This window comes from Lagopus muta, chromosome Z (genome assembly GCF_023343835.1).
Source record: "Lagopus muta isolate bLagMut1 chromosome Z, bLagMut1 primary, whole genome shotgun sequence".
Classification (NCBI taxonomy): domain Eukaryota; kingdom Metazoa; phylum Chordata; class Aves; order Galliformes; family Phasianidae; genus Lagopus; species Lagopus muta.
Genome location: NC_064472.1, coordinates 21,990,413 through 22,009,183, shown reverse-complemented (window position 1 = coordinate 22,009,183; position 18,771 = coordinate 21,990,413). Strand labels below are relative to the sequence as shown.

The following is an 18,771-nucleotide window of genomic DNA, read 5'->3' as shown; positions in this document are numbered from 1 at the left end:
GGGGCTGTTCAGTCTGGGGAAGAGGAAGCTGAAGGCAGACCTTACTGCTCTCTTCCAGTATCTGAAAGTTGCATACAGCAAGAGTGGGGCTGGTCTCTTCTCACTGGTAACAGGTGACAGGGTGGGAGAAAATGACCACAAGTTGTATCAGGGTAAGTTTAGATTGGGTATCAGGAAACACTTCTTTACAGAAAGGGTTGTGAAGCACTGGAATAGGCTCCCCAGGGAGGTGGTTGAGTCACCATCTCTGGATGTGTTCAAAAACCAGTTGGATGTGGTGCTCAGGGACATGCCTTAGTGGAGGGTTGTTAGGGTTAGGGTAGTATGGTTAGGTTGTAGTTGGACACAATGATCATTAACGTTTTTTCCAACCTGAGTGATTCTGTAACATCAAAACTTTTGCATTTTCAAGGAGAGACTGCAGAAGCTCACAGAAAAGAGAACTCTTGGAGTTATTAAGTAGGAAGAAACTATTTCTGGAAGCCTCTGAGTAGCAAAGAAGCAGCAGAGAATATTCGAATGAGAGAATATTTAGTGGAGAATATTAAGAGGTCAAGCATGTAATAATGCCTTTCCTTTTTGCTTATTTTCACACTCTGCCACAAAACAGAATAACAGACTACAGAGGACGATCTTAGCCAACATGTCAATGTTTAAATCCCCAGTCTCAGAATTGCAGGGATTGGAAGGGACCTCTAGAGATCACGGGATCCAGTCATCTCTGAAAACCATGTAGAAGTGGGACAATTACACTACTCAAGCAACTGACTCATGAAACCATCAAGTTGATGCAAAGAGACAATTCAAAAGACTTTCTCTTTTTTTCCCAATCAAGTCTATGTTCAAAAATAAGATGTAAGATTTTGACTGAACATGTGATTAAAAATCATATTCAAAAAATCACATATACTAACTAAGCACCTGTTTCCTGAAATGCTAATATTGCCACATTAGTCCATTAGTCACTGCACCCTCAAAAAACAACTGAGAACAGAGAACTAACTTTGTCATAGGATTTGTGCTCTGGTAAGAAGCCTCTGTTTTGCCTGAAAATCAAGATCTTTAGTTTTATAACATTACTTCTAAACAGCAGATCCACAAAGTTGTTGAGTCCTCTGCAAAGAGTTTTCTGGAAGTAGAGAGTCCCCAAGAAACAAAACGAGATAGTCTTTTTACACTGGTGAAGTGGAACCTGACATACCGTTCACCCAACTTGCTAACAGCTTGACCAACACAAGTAGAAAAATGTAGATAAAGATGCAGTGTTATGCCCAAGTATGCAATTCTCCAGGATTCCAGTTTTTTTTTTTTTCACATGTCCTTACTCATCCTCAACTTAAGGGCTGCCACAAAAAGCTGCAGTCATTGATTCAACATCCATGTCTTTGGCATTCCACTGATGACACAACTGCAATGTGCCAGTGGCATATACATACAGCTATAACTCCTATCCATTACTTCATATGGTTAATTGCTTCTCCCACAGCAGGGGGTAGGGTTGAAAAAGGTGGGAATAAAGTGAAAAAAACTAAGTTATTCATATTTTGCATTTAAATAGGTATGTTTTATTTCTTTAATGCTTTCCACAATGAAAGAGGTCTATGCATCTTCTTTACTTACTTCTTGACACCTCTCCCCAATGTCAATGTTAGGATGAGGTTCTCAAGCGAAAACTAGACACTCCTATTGTCAAGTACCAGATTACAAATATCTCTCAGATAAAAACACTGGAAAGAAACAGCAAGAATGCTTCAAAAATCTCATCAAAGTCAAACATAACCACAAACAAGATATGTTACCATTGATGGTAACATCTGTAAAATGCTTTGGCAATATCCATTTTGTCAAGCAGACATACATTACACAAATTTCTTACAAACTTCACATTAACTGTTAGAAGCAAAGGGGAAAATTAATTTGCAAATTGATCACTGTAGCATACTCCTGGTGTACTGCATCATCACAGGAATCAGCACTTAAAAGCTACAGGCTTTTCCTCTGATCTGAAGAACAAAGGAGAACACACGCAAGAAATCTGCTTTAATGACAAAGTTTGTTCTAGAACTGGGTACAGCAGTACTCTTTGTCTAACCACGGCACTTTAAAAGTGTGAATTTTAAACTACTCAAGAAATCCACTGTCAGACACTAGACCTTTCCCAGACTGCACTAATTTTCATTTCAGGTGAATCCCACTGGGCTCCCAAACAAAAATTGAAGGCAATTACTTGGATTTTGTTCACAAAGTATTCCAGCTTTGTTTCAGCTTGGATCCCTAAAGGGCAAGGGTTTAACAAGTCAGAGAAGCCTGGAAGCAGAAGGGTATATAAGAAATAAGAGCATTATTAATGTTTGCACTTCCTGTTTTAAATGGGAGCCAGATCCAAAACAGCGAGCTATTAGCACAACTCCCATTTGCGTTAGCCACTCAGCAAAGTGAAGCATTCTGCACTTTGTTGTGTGCAAGGCTACACTGACAAGGAACACCTCAAAAAAACACTGCCTTTATCCTTTGTCCCTTAAAACATCTGTATTTTATCCAGTTTTTATCTTTCTGAAACACATGAAAGAAAAAAATATGATATTTTAACAGAGAAGATGGAGAAGAGCCAAGCCTAATGTTTACAGCAACAAAATGTTGTACAAGAGGGCTGACAAGAAAGCAAAGGAGATTAACCTCTACATCACAGCCAGTGTCTGCAGTGTAAGAATTCACTTCGTATTCCATTACTGAATTCAAATGGGTGACCTCTAGAAATATTTTAAATAACACTGAAGTGCCCATGGAGGTGCTAATTAAACACTCAAACTGATCAGAATCACCAATGAATCACATGAGCACGTGTGATGCTGTGATGATCGCTCCTCCCATCCTCATCCCCAGTCAGGAGCCTCAAGGGCACAACAGACTTCCAGAAGAACTGAAATCAGGGCAAGCGTAGCAGACTGTCTAGAACTCTAGTTCATCTTTACAGTGTACATCCACAGATGCTTCTAAACACAGAAACAGCACGTAGTAAATGCACCCCCTATATAAGTAAAATTGGAATGGACTGTGGATAACAAGAAAAAAAAAAAAAAAAAAAGGTAATGGCTCATCTGAGAATAGCTTTAAACTTTCTACAGAGAGAGTCAAGAACAGCAGCAGTTACCAACAGGAAATCCAAATAAAAAAAATATCCTGAACATGACAACTCTACTTTTAATGCTATCCTTCTTAAAATAAGAAAAACTGGAAATGGTTTAAATGAACGCAATGAATTTTCTCATTTTCAAAAATAAATGGAACATCAATATTTCTTAAGGAAAACTATTTCTTTCAAAACTCAGTCCACTTTTCAAGGGTCAAGAACTCTGCCTCATTCAGGCCACTGTACAATAAACAGCCCCTGCTGTGAATTAACCAGCAACTCTCCCTGGATTCCTCCACATAAAAGAAACTTCATGTCACCTCAATTTTTGAACTATTCAAAAATTCAATATCACCTTCTCCTGTCCTCATATTACTCCTACACTTCTTCCCACTATAGTTTCATTAACAACTGTATGCCTTTTTCTCCTTTTACATTTCAGCTGTGTTAATAACCCTTGAATTTACACACAGCCACACTTTCCTCATCATTAAGTGACTGTAGTATCAGTATTACACATAAAACTTGAGCCAAAATGCATTATTGATTTTCACACTACATTCATTTCTGCCTTCAAGTGCAAAGCTCCAAGCAGTTTTCCTTTGTGAAAGAAGTGACTTGTGTGCGACCTCAAGTCCAGCTCACCTCTTCCATCGTAATTCAGCATTTTGACACATACACAGCTGAGAAACAGCACCAGAGGCCAGCATAATCTCCATGTAACAGCAGACTACTGCCACACAGGTTGTAATTTTATCATTACTTTCATCAGTTATTGGTACAGATGAGTCATCTACTAATATAGGTTCACCTACTGCTATCCAATTCAATCCCAAAATGGCCTTTGACTTCCTGCCATGTCTTCTGCAATAGCTTCGCTGGCCTCTCTGCTATCCTTTCCAAGCCCAATGTATCTATTAAGATAGCCTGAAGTCACAGTGTTTTGTTTCCAGTGTCATCTCCTCCCACGTCTGAATGCAATGCTCGTTAGTCCAGCACATTTATCAAAATGCTTTTCAATGAAAGGTGACTCCAGATTACGTAATGGCAGCATTTAATGATATTACATAATCCCCATAAGACCCAGGAAATACATCACTGCAGTTCAAAGTGTCACCTTCCCCTCAAACTTCTCTGTCAAACATCTACTTTCCTATATAATGGACAGTGGAAGATGGAAAGGAAATTACTGTGAATCTTCTATTTGTCTGAAGTGAGTACATTTGTTGTAGGCTTTCCTTTTTAAGGCCAAAAGGGACTAAAACACACAAAACTAAAATATTATTCTCCTTTCTCCTTTCCTCCTCTGAAATCCATATCCTAATAGAATAACTGAAAACGGTTAAAAATTCATTTCCATTTTCACGTTAAGAATTACTTACGCCAAGTCTCCAGCAGTTGGGTATTTTAACAATTGCTTATGATGAATAAAATCTTCAGACAACAAATGCATTTTTGCATTAACCAAAGCAGTATACTCAGAGCAGTATTTAACATTCCAGTGGTAAGATAGTTAATCAATATGGAAGTATAAACACAAAAGAAGCATCTTGACAGCTTTTAATGGAAATAATTTCCAATGAAAATACTAAAAGCCTCTAAGCCATCCCACAGTTTCAAACGAAAAACAGGTGTGCACCTTGATGAAGTTCAGATATCTGGATATGTGCTGACAGCAGCAATGGACACAATTAGCCCAAAGAGAAAGCTCTACGCCTGACTGTAGTGTCCGACAACTTAAACCAGTAATGTGTTTCTGCAAACTAACCTATAGCCATCCTGTCACCTCTCTGGGGCAAAAGCCAGGAAATAATTGTTCTGCTTGCTTCAAGAAATTGATTGCAGATATTTATGACAGATGCATATTATTTAGGAACATCTCAGATGAGTAGATTCTTCTCCCTCACAACTTTTGATTAAGAAAGAACAACTGATCCTATCTCAGGAACTGATCTCTGTAGTACAGAAGCTCACCACACATGATTCCACTTCACAGCACTCCTGGGAAACAAAGTGCAAGTGCAAGAGAAAGTACAAGAGAAAGAGGAATGAACCACACAGAAGACAAAACTGGATCCTACTGCAGACAGCTCTAGGTGATTGAAATGTGCTGAAAGAAACAGTTGGGTACTTCTGCCTCTTTCTATGCCTTTCCCTTTTCTCCTTCCCAAAATAGAAAGAGTTCACACCAGGTGTCATTGATACAGGTAAAAACACCAAAGCCAGACTCAGCCACATCAGCTTTGAGCAGCCCGAAGCACTTCACAGAACAGCCAAAACCACGTGGACACAGCCTGCATACAGCTTCTCAGGGGAAGGGAAGAGCCCTCCTACCTCAGCAGTCTACCATATGTTTATGGCACTCTGCCTTAGTATTTCAAATTTGACTGCTGTAGGCTGCCCAGCAGTAAGAAATAATGCAGAAGCTATAAATTTTAGGATCTACTCTCACACCATTGAATGGGGAATCAAAATATATAATTCCTATTAGTAGTAACTGCAAAAGTAAAAATGGTGAATAGATTTAAAACTGTAAGTTGAAAATTTCACCATTTTGCCTTATTTTACTGTAGTTGTGTCAAAAAAACTTGATTTAAATACAATTTCAGATGACTACCAGCAAGCAAAAGAGTTACTGTTTTATTCATGCCTCATTTATTGCCTACTACTTCAGAAAATTTGCATGTTAAGCATATTATCAGCTGCACATGGTTAAAGTTAATAGGCAATGCCAATTTCCTAGCCTGATGTAAGAGGTGAACTTTTTATTTTAAGCAATCTGTCCACTAAGCATAATATCACTCAGTTAAGCCTAGAATTTCAACTGACTCCATTATCATTTCTTTTGTTACTGTACAAGGAGACTCTGTAAGAAATCCTATTAAAAGGTGATTATGTATTTTACACTTTTGATACACCACGGAATCCCTCTTAAAATCTTGGTTTCACTTTCTAAAATTAGCTGAAGAAGTGATATCTGACCATATATTAAATAAATGTGGCCCATCAAAGGCAAAATTAAGACACAACTGCAACTTTAAAAATGGACACAGTTTGGACAGCAGAAACCAGTAGGATGAAGATTTAGACCTGTTTCCAGACTAAGAGAAAACGTTTCACACTTGTAAGCAACTTCTTTCAACCCATTTCAGCAGCAGAAAGACACTCAAGATACAAAATAGAATCCTGTTCACATGTTAGTTAGTAAAAGTTCCTCTGCTAACAGATATTCCATGAAATTACATTTTTATTTTGACAAATCATTCATAATCAATTACCATCCACTAGATCAGGGATTTTAGAATCCACAGCTTATCAATGTCCTTTTCCAGTGCCTCACAACTTTTGTAGTAAAGAATTTCCTCCTAATATCTAATTCAAATCTACTCTTGTTTAGCTTAAGCTTAAACCCCTAATCACCGCAAGCATGAAGTGAGGTGGCCCTTCCCCATACTCTAAATATGTCTAATATTACCCCTTTTTCTTTTTCAGGAGCCACAAAATTCAAGAGCTGATCTCTTAAATACAAGAAATGCCTCCTCCCATCTTCATTAGGAAATATTTATAAAGCTTTTAATTTGAAAACTCAACAAGGATTACACACAAAAACTGCCTTCCTCTCTTCTTAAGCATTCTTCAGCTGTACATCCAACTCACGTTAAAGCACCTGCCTTGGTTAAGTAAGTACAACTTCCCTTCACAATTGGTCACAGCAATTGCTTAGTGACGGTAAGAAGCTGACACTGGATAGAGCACAGAGCTGAAATGAGAAGACTTAAACAAGTATGAGTAATGCTGTTTTGGTGTGGAATTATGATGCAAATAGAGTTGGGCACTAAGGAGCTCAGGTACCAGCAGCAGTAAAGATTGCATCATCACAATGCTCAGTTTTACTTAAACAGCTTGTTAAACCCAATCAATTAACTAAGTCCAGGCAAGTTCTTTCACATGTGCCTCTACAGCTGCACCGCTGCAGGGACTTGAACGATCTAATTCAACAGATGCTGGGGTATTTCTTAAGAGGCTGCAGCTTAAACCTCAGAAATTTACCATGCATATTCTCCTTTCTTTCCTTGTTTTATTTTTCCACAATGAAAAGTGACTGTTTAAACAAATCTCAAGCTGCTTTTATAGCAAATCCTGAGAAGGTCTAAACTCTACTTCTCCACCTTTCAAAACAGGCAACTTGCAAATTCATCTGCTAATTAGGCACTCTACTGCTGTGGTTTGCTTTGATCTCAGCAACAATCAACTTCTTATGTTCTGATGATACAAGTCCGATTAAACAGCAATTGAGGAGTTAAAGGCAAAATAATGAGACAGGAATACAATATCTCCTGTTCTCATCTGAGACTATTACATGATGCAGAATCCAGACATGTCAAAGAATATGGAAATCATCTTCCTAGGCACACAGGGAAGCAAAATCAACTGAACTACACAGGTTGACTGAAGCCTTAAACGACAAAGGTAACTGACAATGATAAATACAACCTAATGTCATCTCAAGCGCTAGCGCACCGAGAATGATTTAAAAATACATATTTTATCAGTAGAAGACAGCCTTATAGTACACGCTTTAAAAAATAATTTTCTCACGTATGTAATCACAGAAAAGCTTGCTTCTCTCTTTCTACCAATTGCAGAAGAAGTTTAACATGTGATACAATGTGTCATGAAGTACTTAAGGCGCCCAGAGGGCTCGAGAGGAGCCCAGGGCAGGCAGTGAGCCTGGATGACGAGCGCCCTGTCCCCGCCACACAGCACGCCGCTGTGCTGGGCACAGACGCCCCTCCTCAGCCCCCACTGCGGCCCGATGGCGTCGGCCTGGCACCACAGGCCTCCTCACTGCTGCCAGCAGGAAAGAACGTCCCAAAACAACCACCCTCCACCATCAAGAACAGTACTTTGAAACCTACGTCTGGCCTCATGTGTGAAGGGAAGCAAGATCAGAAGATAAGGTTTCCTAACGAAGGGGATGCCCGAGAGGGCGCCGGTACACACAGCCATCTTTGCCCCGTATCCATGGCAACAAGGTTCTCAAACAACGCCCCTGCAACGGTAGCGTCTGGGGTGAAGTCACTGCTTTCCACGTAGTGACGGGGGCGCTGTTGCTCAGGCTGGAAGTCAGTAAGCAATTCAGAGACAGTAAAGATGAAATAAGGAACGCCTCATGTCCTCCAACTGGCCATTATTGATAAAGATCAATCCCTAAAAATGCTGTCAGTAACACAGTCACATCCCAGTTATGATGAAGTGTTGTAGAGAATGGAAAGGTAGCAGTGACAACAAGGCTTCAAAGTATCCTCCATGATTTCATGGCAAACTCTCCACAGCCATCAAGTTGTACCTAGCCTCCCACATTAAGGTTTAATGAGCTAATCTGCATTATCAGCAATATTCATGAGAAATGCTCCACAGCATAAGACCAGAACTCCAAATTCCTGCCACTGTTAGCTGCTCCCCCTACGTGCAGCAGGACAGCCTGCAAGTCCTGCCAGCAGATGCCAAACCCTAGATAACAAAGAACAGCTTGTTCTTCATGGCCCATAACACTGATCTTTCTGCTAATTAGTGCGAGTGATGAAACTCTAATGCAAAAAAATCAGACTGAGACTACCCAGATTGATTTCAAATCAATCACAGATTAGTAATATGGGAATAGCAATCATTGCTGGCAACATTTAGATGAGTGATGGCTTAGATGTGGGAAGCTGATCAAAGCAGAAACATTAAACAAAGAAAAATACATGCATTCCAAAATTTCTTAGTCTTTAGTTCATCACTAGATAATGACTTACGTTCATTAATGAAAAGTGCTGCAGGATGTTCAGATTAAAGACAATGTAAAATGAAAAATGTATGCATTATCTCACTAGTATTTGTGTAAGATCAATTTATGGTTAGCAAGATAACAGCTTTACCACAATTAGAGACAATTAGCCCAGCAGCAAGTCTGTTTCCAGGCAATTATTGATGAGATAACAGGAGGCGAGATAAAAGGTTCAAAATATAAGTAACAAAGTTTAGTGGTTGGTTGCTTTCTTTTTATATACCTAACTGTGAAGCACAGGACACAACTGGATTAGCTGCAGCATTCCGCAAAATGCAAGCTCTTGCCAGTGATGTGAATTCATGCAATGCAGAAGTAGAAAGAAAGATAGCAATCTGCAAACGTAATATCAAAGCAGTTGAGGAAACTGAACAGAGATGCACCACACACTGCAGTGCAAGTTGAGCAGCAATGGGATATGAAAGCAAGGCCAATTCAATTTGCTTGTCTGAGTGATTTCCCAGGTTAACTTCCTCCATAGTAAAAGCTCATCTAATTTCTCAGCCTTCCACATTACTTTCTGAATTCTATTTAAGCTTCTCTGAACACAGCAAACTAAAATCTGCAGACAATTTAAGCCAAAACCCCTCTGCATGTAGACAGCCCTTTGATGTTTGCAGAGATCAAGAAAACCAGCCACTGCAGAAAAGCAGCTTTTTAATTAAACATCTTTTCTCCTGATCAGAAAAAAGTTTTAAAGTGCAAGACTGTACATTGCTTGGAATCCTTAAGAAGACAACTAAAAAGCAAGGGGGAGAGGTATTTACATTCACACAGGAGTCAACTGCCTTGAGAAGAGCAGAGCTGACCCCATCTGACCAGGCTTTGCCTGCATCATCATCACCATGGCACACAAAGGGCAGCAGCACTGTTCAGAATCACAGACCTCTTTCCTCTATCTTTGAGAAAGAACTATTACACAAGCAGCTGCATAGACTGTACAAGGATCATATTTTATACAATCTTTGGCATAAGCAGAACTCCAAGCTCCAATTTACTTTCAGGTAAAGAATGCAGCCAACACCTTACAGAAAAATATGCATGAAGGGAAGGTAGAAAGGGAATGGGGCAGGGGCCAGTATGCAGAAACAGCAGAGAGGAAGGAAGGCAAACACTGAATGCAGAGCAAGTCCCCCAGTAACTGTGTGCAGGTGTACTGCAACAAACCAGGAGTCCAGAGAATGCATAGGCAATTCTGCTCCCCAAACTTTATAACAATTTGGAAACATTTGGTATTTTAAAACAGAAAAGGAGCTGGTCACAAATTGCTTCCAAGTTAGCCAGTAGAAAATAATTTTGCTCTGAAGTTGCTGAACTTATGAGTGCTTCTGCTTAGCAACTTCAACTGCAAAATACTGTTTGCCATTCGTTTCTTTCTATTAAGCAGTACTGCTGGTACTTCACAACAAGAGCAATCAAAGTACATTTGCTAGGCTAGTATCAGGGAACATCCAGTAAACTCTTTTTATTCCAAATTCTGCCTCTCTTTTCAATCCTCCTTCCCTTCCTTGGGGATGCAGATTAAGTAAAGATTGTTTAAAACAGCGCAGTTCAGGAAAAAAAAAAAAAATGCTGGGTGCAAGCTTCCCCAAAACAATGCTAAATGTAAGCTCAGTCTCCATCCTAGCTCTCCTCCAAATATACCGATTTTGTATCCTTTGTGTTGATATTCTATTTGAAAGATCATCTCGTACATCATTCTCAGTTTTTCTCACTGCCCCATGACTTTAAATAAGTAGGCTAAATTACCTGAGCCTATTCAGAGCAATAGACTCTCATTAACTGAAATCCTTCAAGTTTTGTAAATTTCATCCAATATATTACAACAATGCAAATTTTATTTCTTCTCGTATGTCGCACATAGCATTATTCCTCCTTGTAAAGCCCAATAAACTCATTTATTTGGTATCTATTCCCAGAGGTGAAAAACACCTCTATTTATATCTATTAGTATTCAGCCCTGCAGGACTTGAAATATCCTGGTTTGTATAAATTAACAATAAAAACATAAATAAAAAATTAATACTACTAACACTTTATGGCACACTAATTCTGTATTGTTAATGGAGAAGGGAAAGACAAAATAAGAAAACACAATTAACAGCTTTCCTAACACTTGGAGTGAACAATGAGCATCAGCATAAGCACATCCTGCAAAGTTTTTAACTAGGAATCTTCTCTTGCTTTACTTACTCCTACATTCTGTATTTCTTGAAGTTTAGTAAAGCTAACATTTTTGAATGATACAAGCAGAGACTATACATTACAGTATTCAAAAAATACCACTCCAAACCATTTTACAGGATTCACTGTTAGACTTTTTCCTTATTGGACAATCTGCATCTTTTTACAAGTGGAAACTCAGAGAAATTAAGGAAGAAATGCATGAGAGAAGAAATTAACCCAAGCCAAGGGCAAGGACAAGTCAGTAAAATTACTCACTTCAATGTCAGGGCTTGTGAGTCCCTCCCACCCCGTGATATTCTATAATTTGACATCACCACCTCATTTTTTATTTTTTTTTAAGTCATGTTGTGACACTTGTGGTTTCGAACCACCTGTCAACAGTTCAGCATGGAAGAAACTACAAATAATTCAGAAATTTAATTATGCCAGAAGAGGTGGACAAATACAAATCCAAGGTAACATTAAAACAATTAACTTCAGTTTTCTGAGCATTTTTAAACAATTTGAGGAAGTGGTTCTCTGTATCTGCAGCACCAGGTTTTTTTGTTTGTTTGTTTGTTTTGTATCCTGATAAGGACTTTTTGTCATCAGAATGACTTTGATTAGTTTAATCAGTATTGTAAAGCTGTTAAGATATTTCAAGTATTTTATTAATCTAAAGCCCTAGGGTATTCAGGTTCACTGAAAGTGCATTAGTAATAAAGCAGTTTAACATCACTGCACACCATATTCCCAAATCCTGATAGAAAACTCCACACAATACATTGCAAGCAGACAAAAAGTATATCCGTTTCCTTTCATAAAAACCTCAAGCAATAATTCAGGCACAGAGATAAAGACTGTGGAGTGTAGCTGCAGAGCACACTTGCTTCATTTGTTTTTGATTAGGCTGCCTTCTCCTCATTAGCTGGAGGGTTTATGCAGGAAAGTTCAATTTTTGAATCCACTAGCCTAATTTAAAGTCGAACAAAAATAAAATGAAAAACCCACACCAACTCCTGCTAAAATAATAAGTAATGTGCTGGCAATTTCCATTGTCAGGAAAACACCACCGTGGTCCTCACATCAAGTTTTTCAAAAAGTAACAGAGACACTAGAGACTTCACTGATACAGTCAACAAAAATCAAACATGTCACAGTGCTGCAAGTCACTCGTCTCACTAAAGACCATGTGGATCAGAAATACTACTAGATTGCTGTAAAAAAATCCTCATAAAACAACTCATGATGAAGCGATCTTCTTAAAACACTTGTCACTACTTCGCAGCTTTGTAGACGACATTAAACTACAAACTACATAAAAGAAGTACTGTATTAGCTTCTGGGGCTTTTTCCAACATAATGACAAGGAGAGGGGTGAGAAGTCAGTTAGAAAAGCAAATATTTTAAAAGTACTTCACAAAAGTTCACTGAGGAAGGTTAGCTATATCTGCCATTTTTCGTTCCCAAGTAAAACTGCCTTTCAACTGTATACAATTCAGAGACAGGAGACAATCTCATCACACATACACGCCAATTCAGCTTTCCCTCCTTTGAATTTCATCTGCTACCAGATGAAACCTGGACAAAACAAGATACTGTGCCACAACTTTATCAATTTCAGAAAATTCACCGACACATACTGTCCCTCTCACTTTGCATTTTAGGAATGTATTTAATTGCTAGGTTCCAGTGAGTTAAAAATTCTTTTATCTAGAATATGCAACTTGTCCCCATGTTTTCATGTTCATTTCACTCACACATTCAATAACAAGCACTCTTCAGCAAGCATCACAGCCATACACTCTCAGGTCACAGTCACAACTTCTGCACTGTACATCTTCCACTGCAGCACACAGGGACATCAGGGCAAGGGGGCCCTGCCTACCTGCTATCATGGATGCCTTTGCAGAACAGAAGCCATGGTCCACGCCAAGGGCTAAGCTGTTTATGGGAGGGAAGGATCCACCAGATAAATGAGACCAAACTGCTTTTTCTTTAATGAATCAGTCTAAAGGGACTATCTGTGTACTTCAGCTCTTTGAGGAAACAAGACATATGCAAATCCTATGGATGAATTCATGCAAGCGTATCTCAAATAACTCTTAAACTGCCAGTCTGCCAAATTTTCATGGAAATTTCAAGAAACAGAGTACTTTCAGGCTGCACTGTCAGCACTCCACAAAGAGAGAGTCTCAAGAATAAGCTCACCTCACCGATTATGAGGGATCAAACATAGAAGAGACTTTATAGAAGCTTCAGGTGGGGATACAGCTCCTCCAGAGTCTGGCCGCAAGGCCAGATCAAGGTGCCATCAGCACTACATCTGCCACACCTCCAGGTGGCAGAGCCCACACCCCAAACTCACCAGTCAGAGCTCCTCCAAGGCTTCCTCTTCTGAGCTGTCTCCCATCTTCACTCAGTTGCCTCTTATATTTGAAAGACTTTCCGGGGCCAGATAAGACCTCTGGATTGCTGGATTTTCGAAAAGGCATAGGTGGTGGGGACAGTATGTGATCAAGCTGCAAAGAAATGCAGGGGAAGAAAGAAAATGGTGATTATTTACATTAACTGAGGGAGTAAAAGGGGTTAAAAAAAAAATCACCAAAAAGAAATTTAAAGAAGACTATTTTCCTTTGCATAAAAGTTATTACAGAATTGGGAAACAAAAAGTGATTTAAAAGATCTTACAGTTGCACAAACCAAGAATTTTGCAAGTGCCAAAGTTGCAGCTGGCTGTGTATGAAGCCATCCTCCTCTCATACACTTTATAGCACATCCTGCTGCACTCCTGCACTAAGAGAATTATTTCCCATAGTCTGATCTCAAGACATGAAGGAAGACATGAAGGAACACGATCTTCCACAAAACAACCTCTTTGCAACTGTGAACCATCTGACCAAGGCAATCTCTTCACAGATTTATCTGAGTAGTCGCTAGGTGGCATTGTGCTATCAACAAACTGCAAACCATTCCCAGACTAGTGAAATTACTGAAAAACACATTTTTCACTGTCATTGGGGAAAAAAAAAAATCTGTCTAAATTATTCTGTTTAAAAAGCTAGCATTCATTCACACTGACTTCAAATTAGCGTAAATACAAAGCCTCATCCTTCAAATTCTGTTCCTCTCATCATTTCTATACAACATTCTAGGCCTCTTGTTTTGAGAGTACTTTTGATGTCTTAATACTTGGCTAAATTAGCAAAAGCAGAACAAAAAAAAGAATTGAGTAAATACTTGACTGCTTCATCCACACTGTCCACAGAAAAGAAGGACTCAAAGTCACCACTATCACCCTGGGAGATACAGAGTGAAGGTTCATTTTTGTTTAAAGTAAATTGCACAGAGAACTATTACGTGCCCTGCAAAGCATTTTAAATTCCCTACGTTTAGAATTTACTTGCACTTGTTATTTCAGATATGTAGGGTGGGTGGAGGTTGAGCTGCTTTGTTTTCAAATCAAATATGAAGCTCATTGAAGGTGTTTGTAGACACAAACACAGCTCCAAAACACCAATATAGCTGTTTCTGAATCTGCTCCCTCAGCATGTTAAGATTCATTCATGTTCTAGACAAACACTGAAGTGACTGATGAACTCAAAGCACCTGTCTACAGTAATTTCCTAAATCAGACAGGACTTGGGGGGTCACATAGAATATTTAAGCAACCTTTTCCATCATTTATCATTCATGAGCGCAAGTATTTCACAAATACTTCCAAGTGCTAAGGTACTCAAAATGCAAATTTACAAATCTGTTGCACTCAAAAGGAAATGACTGACAACAGCTGGCAAAATCACCACGCATTTGTCTACCAGTTTCTAAGAAACATAATTTTGAGACTTAGAAGGAACCTATTAAACAAATACTCAAAGGGTCTGCAGTAATTTAAACTATTCACTTTCAGATGGACAGCAAGGACTGCTCATGCTCAACTCCACGCATTTGACAATGACACAATCCCATCAAGCTTTTAAATGTTACTGGCAAATATTCATGCATTCTCTTAAAACAGGCTCAGTCTTCAAGACAACCAGCCATACTTCACATCTTCTCTCTTGCATAAGGTTAAGGCTTTACACACAAAAACAAAGGCATTCAGCTCCCTGCACAGCAGCACTGCAGTCTACCAGACAGATCAGGACTCTCTCACACAGTAAAGCCTCCACTTGGGTATCCTATGATACGTAGTTCTGATTACACAATTTGTTATTTCCAGTTAAGCTGTGTTCCTTTTTCACAGCTTTCACTAAAGCACGCATGGTTTTGGAGGAAGCTTTAAAATGAGACTACAGTTCAGAGCAATACAGCACTGTCTAGGCTTACAAATCACTTTTCCACTGTCCAAATTGGCAGTCTCAGAAAAGCATTTTTGAAAGCTGTTTTGAGGCTGTTTAAATATCAACCCACTATCATTTCAACAGCAGCACCCAACTACCACTCTCTTGTGAAACCACCTCTGTGTTATTAATTGCCTCTATCAACTAAAATTTGTTTGATATGATTTACAGAATACAGGCACAGAAACTTCTCTTTATCGCTTGCATGGAAAGAAAGAAGACATGCAGCTGGAGACTAGGTCCTGGCTGCTGAGACAGAAGTAACCAGCTTCAGGGAAGTAATCGCAACCCAATGCAACATGACCGTGACTGAAGTCCTGCATGGGAGGCTCTTGGGAACCAGGTTTGGGAGGAAAAGAAAGCACAAGAAACTGGGGAGAAGCTGTGCTACAAACGCTTTTCCTGGTTTTGTCCACTTGGAAGTTCCCAGGCAATTTTCAGACATGGAACACATGGGAATTAAATGCAGTTTCTGAAATTTACCATTTACTGAACACAACAGGATGAAATTCAGATTCGGTTGAAGACAAATAAGGTTACATTACATGGAGACAACAAAACACAAATAGCTACTCTTGATTATGATACATTCAGAGCCAAAGTATCACAGCAATATTAGGTTTTTCTGATAAACACTTTTGGGCGCAGAATTTCATTTTAATGCAGGAGCAGTACTGTAGCCTACACTTACACACAGCTGTCAGCTGTGTTTCAGCTAGATGTTGAGAAACCTATCCCACCTGCAGCAACTACACCAAAAAACACTATACAGTCTAGTGCTCCAAAGAAAGAATACAAGCATATGATATTTGGCCTTTTCATACTGTGATCAACTCCTGCTTTAAGAAATGTAGCCACACATAGATTCAAAAAAATCCACTATCCAGAGGCTCAGATTTTTGCTTCCAAAGAACAAAGTAAGTCTGTAACATGCAGAGCATGTATTTGAAAGTCCTCTGTACCTCATAACTGATGTCACAGCAGACACAAGCCTCTTTAACAGCCTTGATATAGTTAAGTCTGGTGCTCGGGAAGCATAAGGAAAACGGTTTGCAGCCAGCAGCCAGGCTTACAAGTTCGTCCCGAACAAGACCTCTCAAAACTGAACGGGCATCTGACCAGCCAGCCTGACCAAGACGGTCCTTCTAGACTGAATTCAGACTCCAGATAAAAGCCTATATAGGAGACTAAAAGGCTTTGTGTCTTCAGCAAAATTGCTTTCCCCTCCTGCCAGGTAAGGCATTCAAATTCAAGTGAAACCAACAAAGAAAGTTTTAGTAAGTTCTGCTTCCTTGAAGCACAAAGCTGAATCTGAACATCTGCAACATGGCACACATTCATCTCTCACAAAACAGCCAATTCAGACATACTGACACTATGGTTGTTTAGTGCTGAGATTTTGACAAGCTCAGATTATTAAAAGATGTATCCAAACTTGTTAATACTTATTTGAAAGACCTCCTGAAAAGCTGAACACTATGAAAATTCACATTGTGCTTGTTATCAGGTTCAGATTCTGTGTTATTGCTCTTAAGACTTGAAAGCAGTTATCTCAGTGAAGGAAAGTGCTGGAATTATACCAGGGCCATTTTAAATAATTTTACTCAAGCAGCCTCTGCTCAGTATGTCAAACACCACTGCCTAACTGCAATCACCACTCCATGGGTATTTCACATTTACTAAATATCCAGACGTGTCAATTTTGGATGGCACACAAGCACAATAAGAGAACTGTAGCTTGGTTGGTTGCTCTTTTTTATTTTTATAAAGCTTACTTGACAGCAAGTTGCAAGAGATACAACAGCTGCTCCCTGCAGGCATTTTCCAATAGACATCCATATTACACCTTGAGGCTCTGGCTATTGTATATATTCAGCCCCACTGCCTTATTATTGCACTCAGGCTGTTTGACTAACTCTACTGTTAGTATTCACAAATGCACAATTAATTACCGCACCCCCCCCCCCCCCCCCAATGTGTTAAACACTGAGTAATTCCTTTCTGACAAAGGCACATTGTGAGAGGCAGAAAACATGCAGCAAACTCCTAGGCAAGTAGAACATTCCTCAAATGTGTTTCCATACATTTCCTGAAAAAAGATGCTTGATTTTGTTGTAGATGTGCTGAATTTCTTATAGAAGATAAAATTTAGCAGGTAACTGCTTTCACAGAACACTCTTCTTCCCACATCATGAACCTTACAAAAAAGGAACAGAATGTATCATTAGAGGAGAAAGGCTTAAAAAATGCATACAAAGGAATTATCAAAAAAACTTTCACCTGTACATTTGGAGATCCTTTACAAACAGGAATGGAAACTGAGTGACAGTCTCTTCTAGTTGCACAGCAATTTCCACCAGGGAATCAGGATAGAATAAATTTGTCCTCAGACCCTGTTTACTTTTTTCCTCTGTATTTTGAAACTATTCATTTTCTGTATGAATAAAATCAGCTACATTCTTCTAAAGAAAATTATTCTCATACCACACTAGCCATGGACTATTAACAGCTCACCTATTCAGAAAGGATTATGTTCATATTTCAAAAAACCTTAGTAGAATTAAACTCAGCTGTCTAGCACGGTATATTTACAGCTAGAATTAATTCACTGCTTGATAATCATATCATTACATCAGCCCACATGTCCTAACAAAAATTAAGGACATAACAACCAGTTCAAAATAAGACTTAGCAACAGTATTTAGAAGTGTAATTTGAGCAGAGTGTATAATCAGATGTGAAACAGCCAGAAAGAAAGCAGCAGATTTTAAGAGAGGAAATCCATGCTACAAGAAGGTGAATGAGGCTAAGGTAATGCAATTACACTGGTAACACCAGAACAAGAAAAATAAGCTGTTCAGCGTTGCTGAGATTTGATTCAATGGTTTTGTTTCAATGAAATGACACTGTAATGAGAATTCAAGTTATCTGCTCAGCTACACTTGTCTTCTTGTTTTCTTCTACTGTTTTTTTTTCTTTTTAAACACCCAGTGTTTAAACACACAGTATTATTGTCCAAAATACTTCACCCTCAGTCTCCCCTAATTGTTCCATAGACAATATTCTTCCCAAAGAAACAGGGAAACTTAGGTATTCCATCCAAAAATACAAAGGTGTTCAAGTAAGGATTTTAATTTCTTAAACACTGAAAAATTCTGCTATACCTCAGGTCGTGTCTTATGTGCATATTAAGTTAATGTTCCATAAAAACTCAGTGCACTATCACCCACATTAAGCTTCTACCAGATGGGTACCAATCCACATGAGATCCATCACCTGAAATCTTTCATCTATGGTGA

The 18,771-nt window shown here is 38.9% G+C and overlaps 1 protein-coding gene across 3 annotated transcripts in view; it reads right to left on the bottom strand.

Annotated features, from left to right (window-relative positions):
• Positions 1–18,771, bottom strand: part of MAST4 (microtubule associated serine/threonine kinase family member 4) — a 284,616-nt gene that overhangs the window by 207,519 nt on the left and 58,326 nt on the right. For all 3 annotated transcript variants that reach the window (XM_048930615.1, XM_048930616.1, XM_048930617.1), the window contains exon 2: positions 13,498–13,651. In XM_048930615.1, the coding sequence (XP_048786572.1) occupies positions 13,498–13,651 (154 nt within the window). The remainder of the gene's footprint in view (positions 1–13,497; positions 13,652–18,771) is intronic.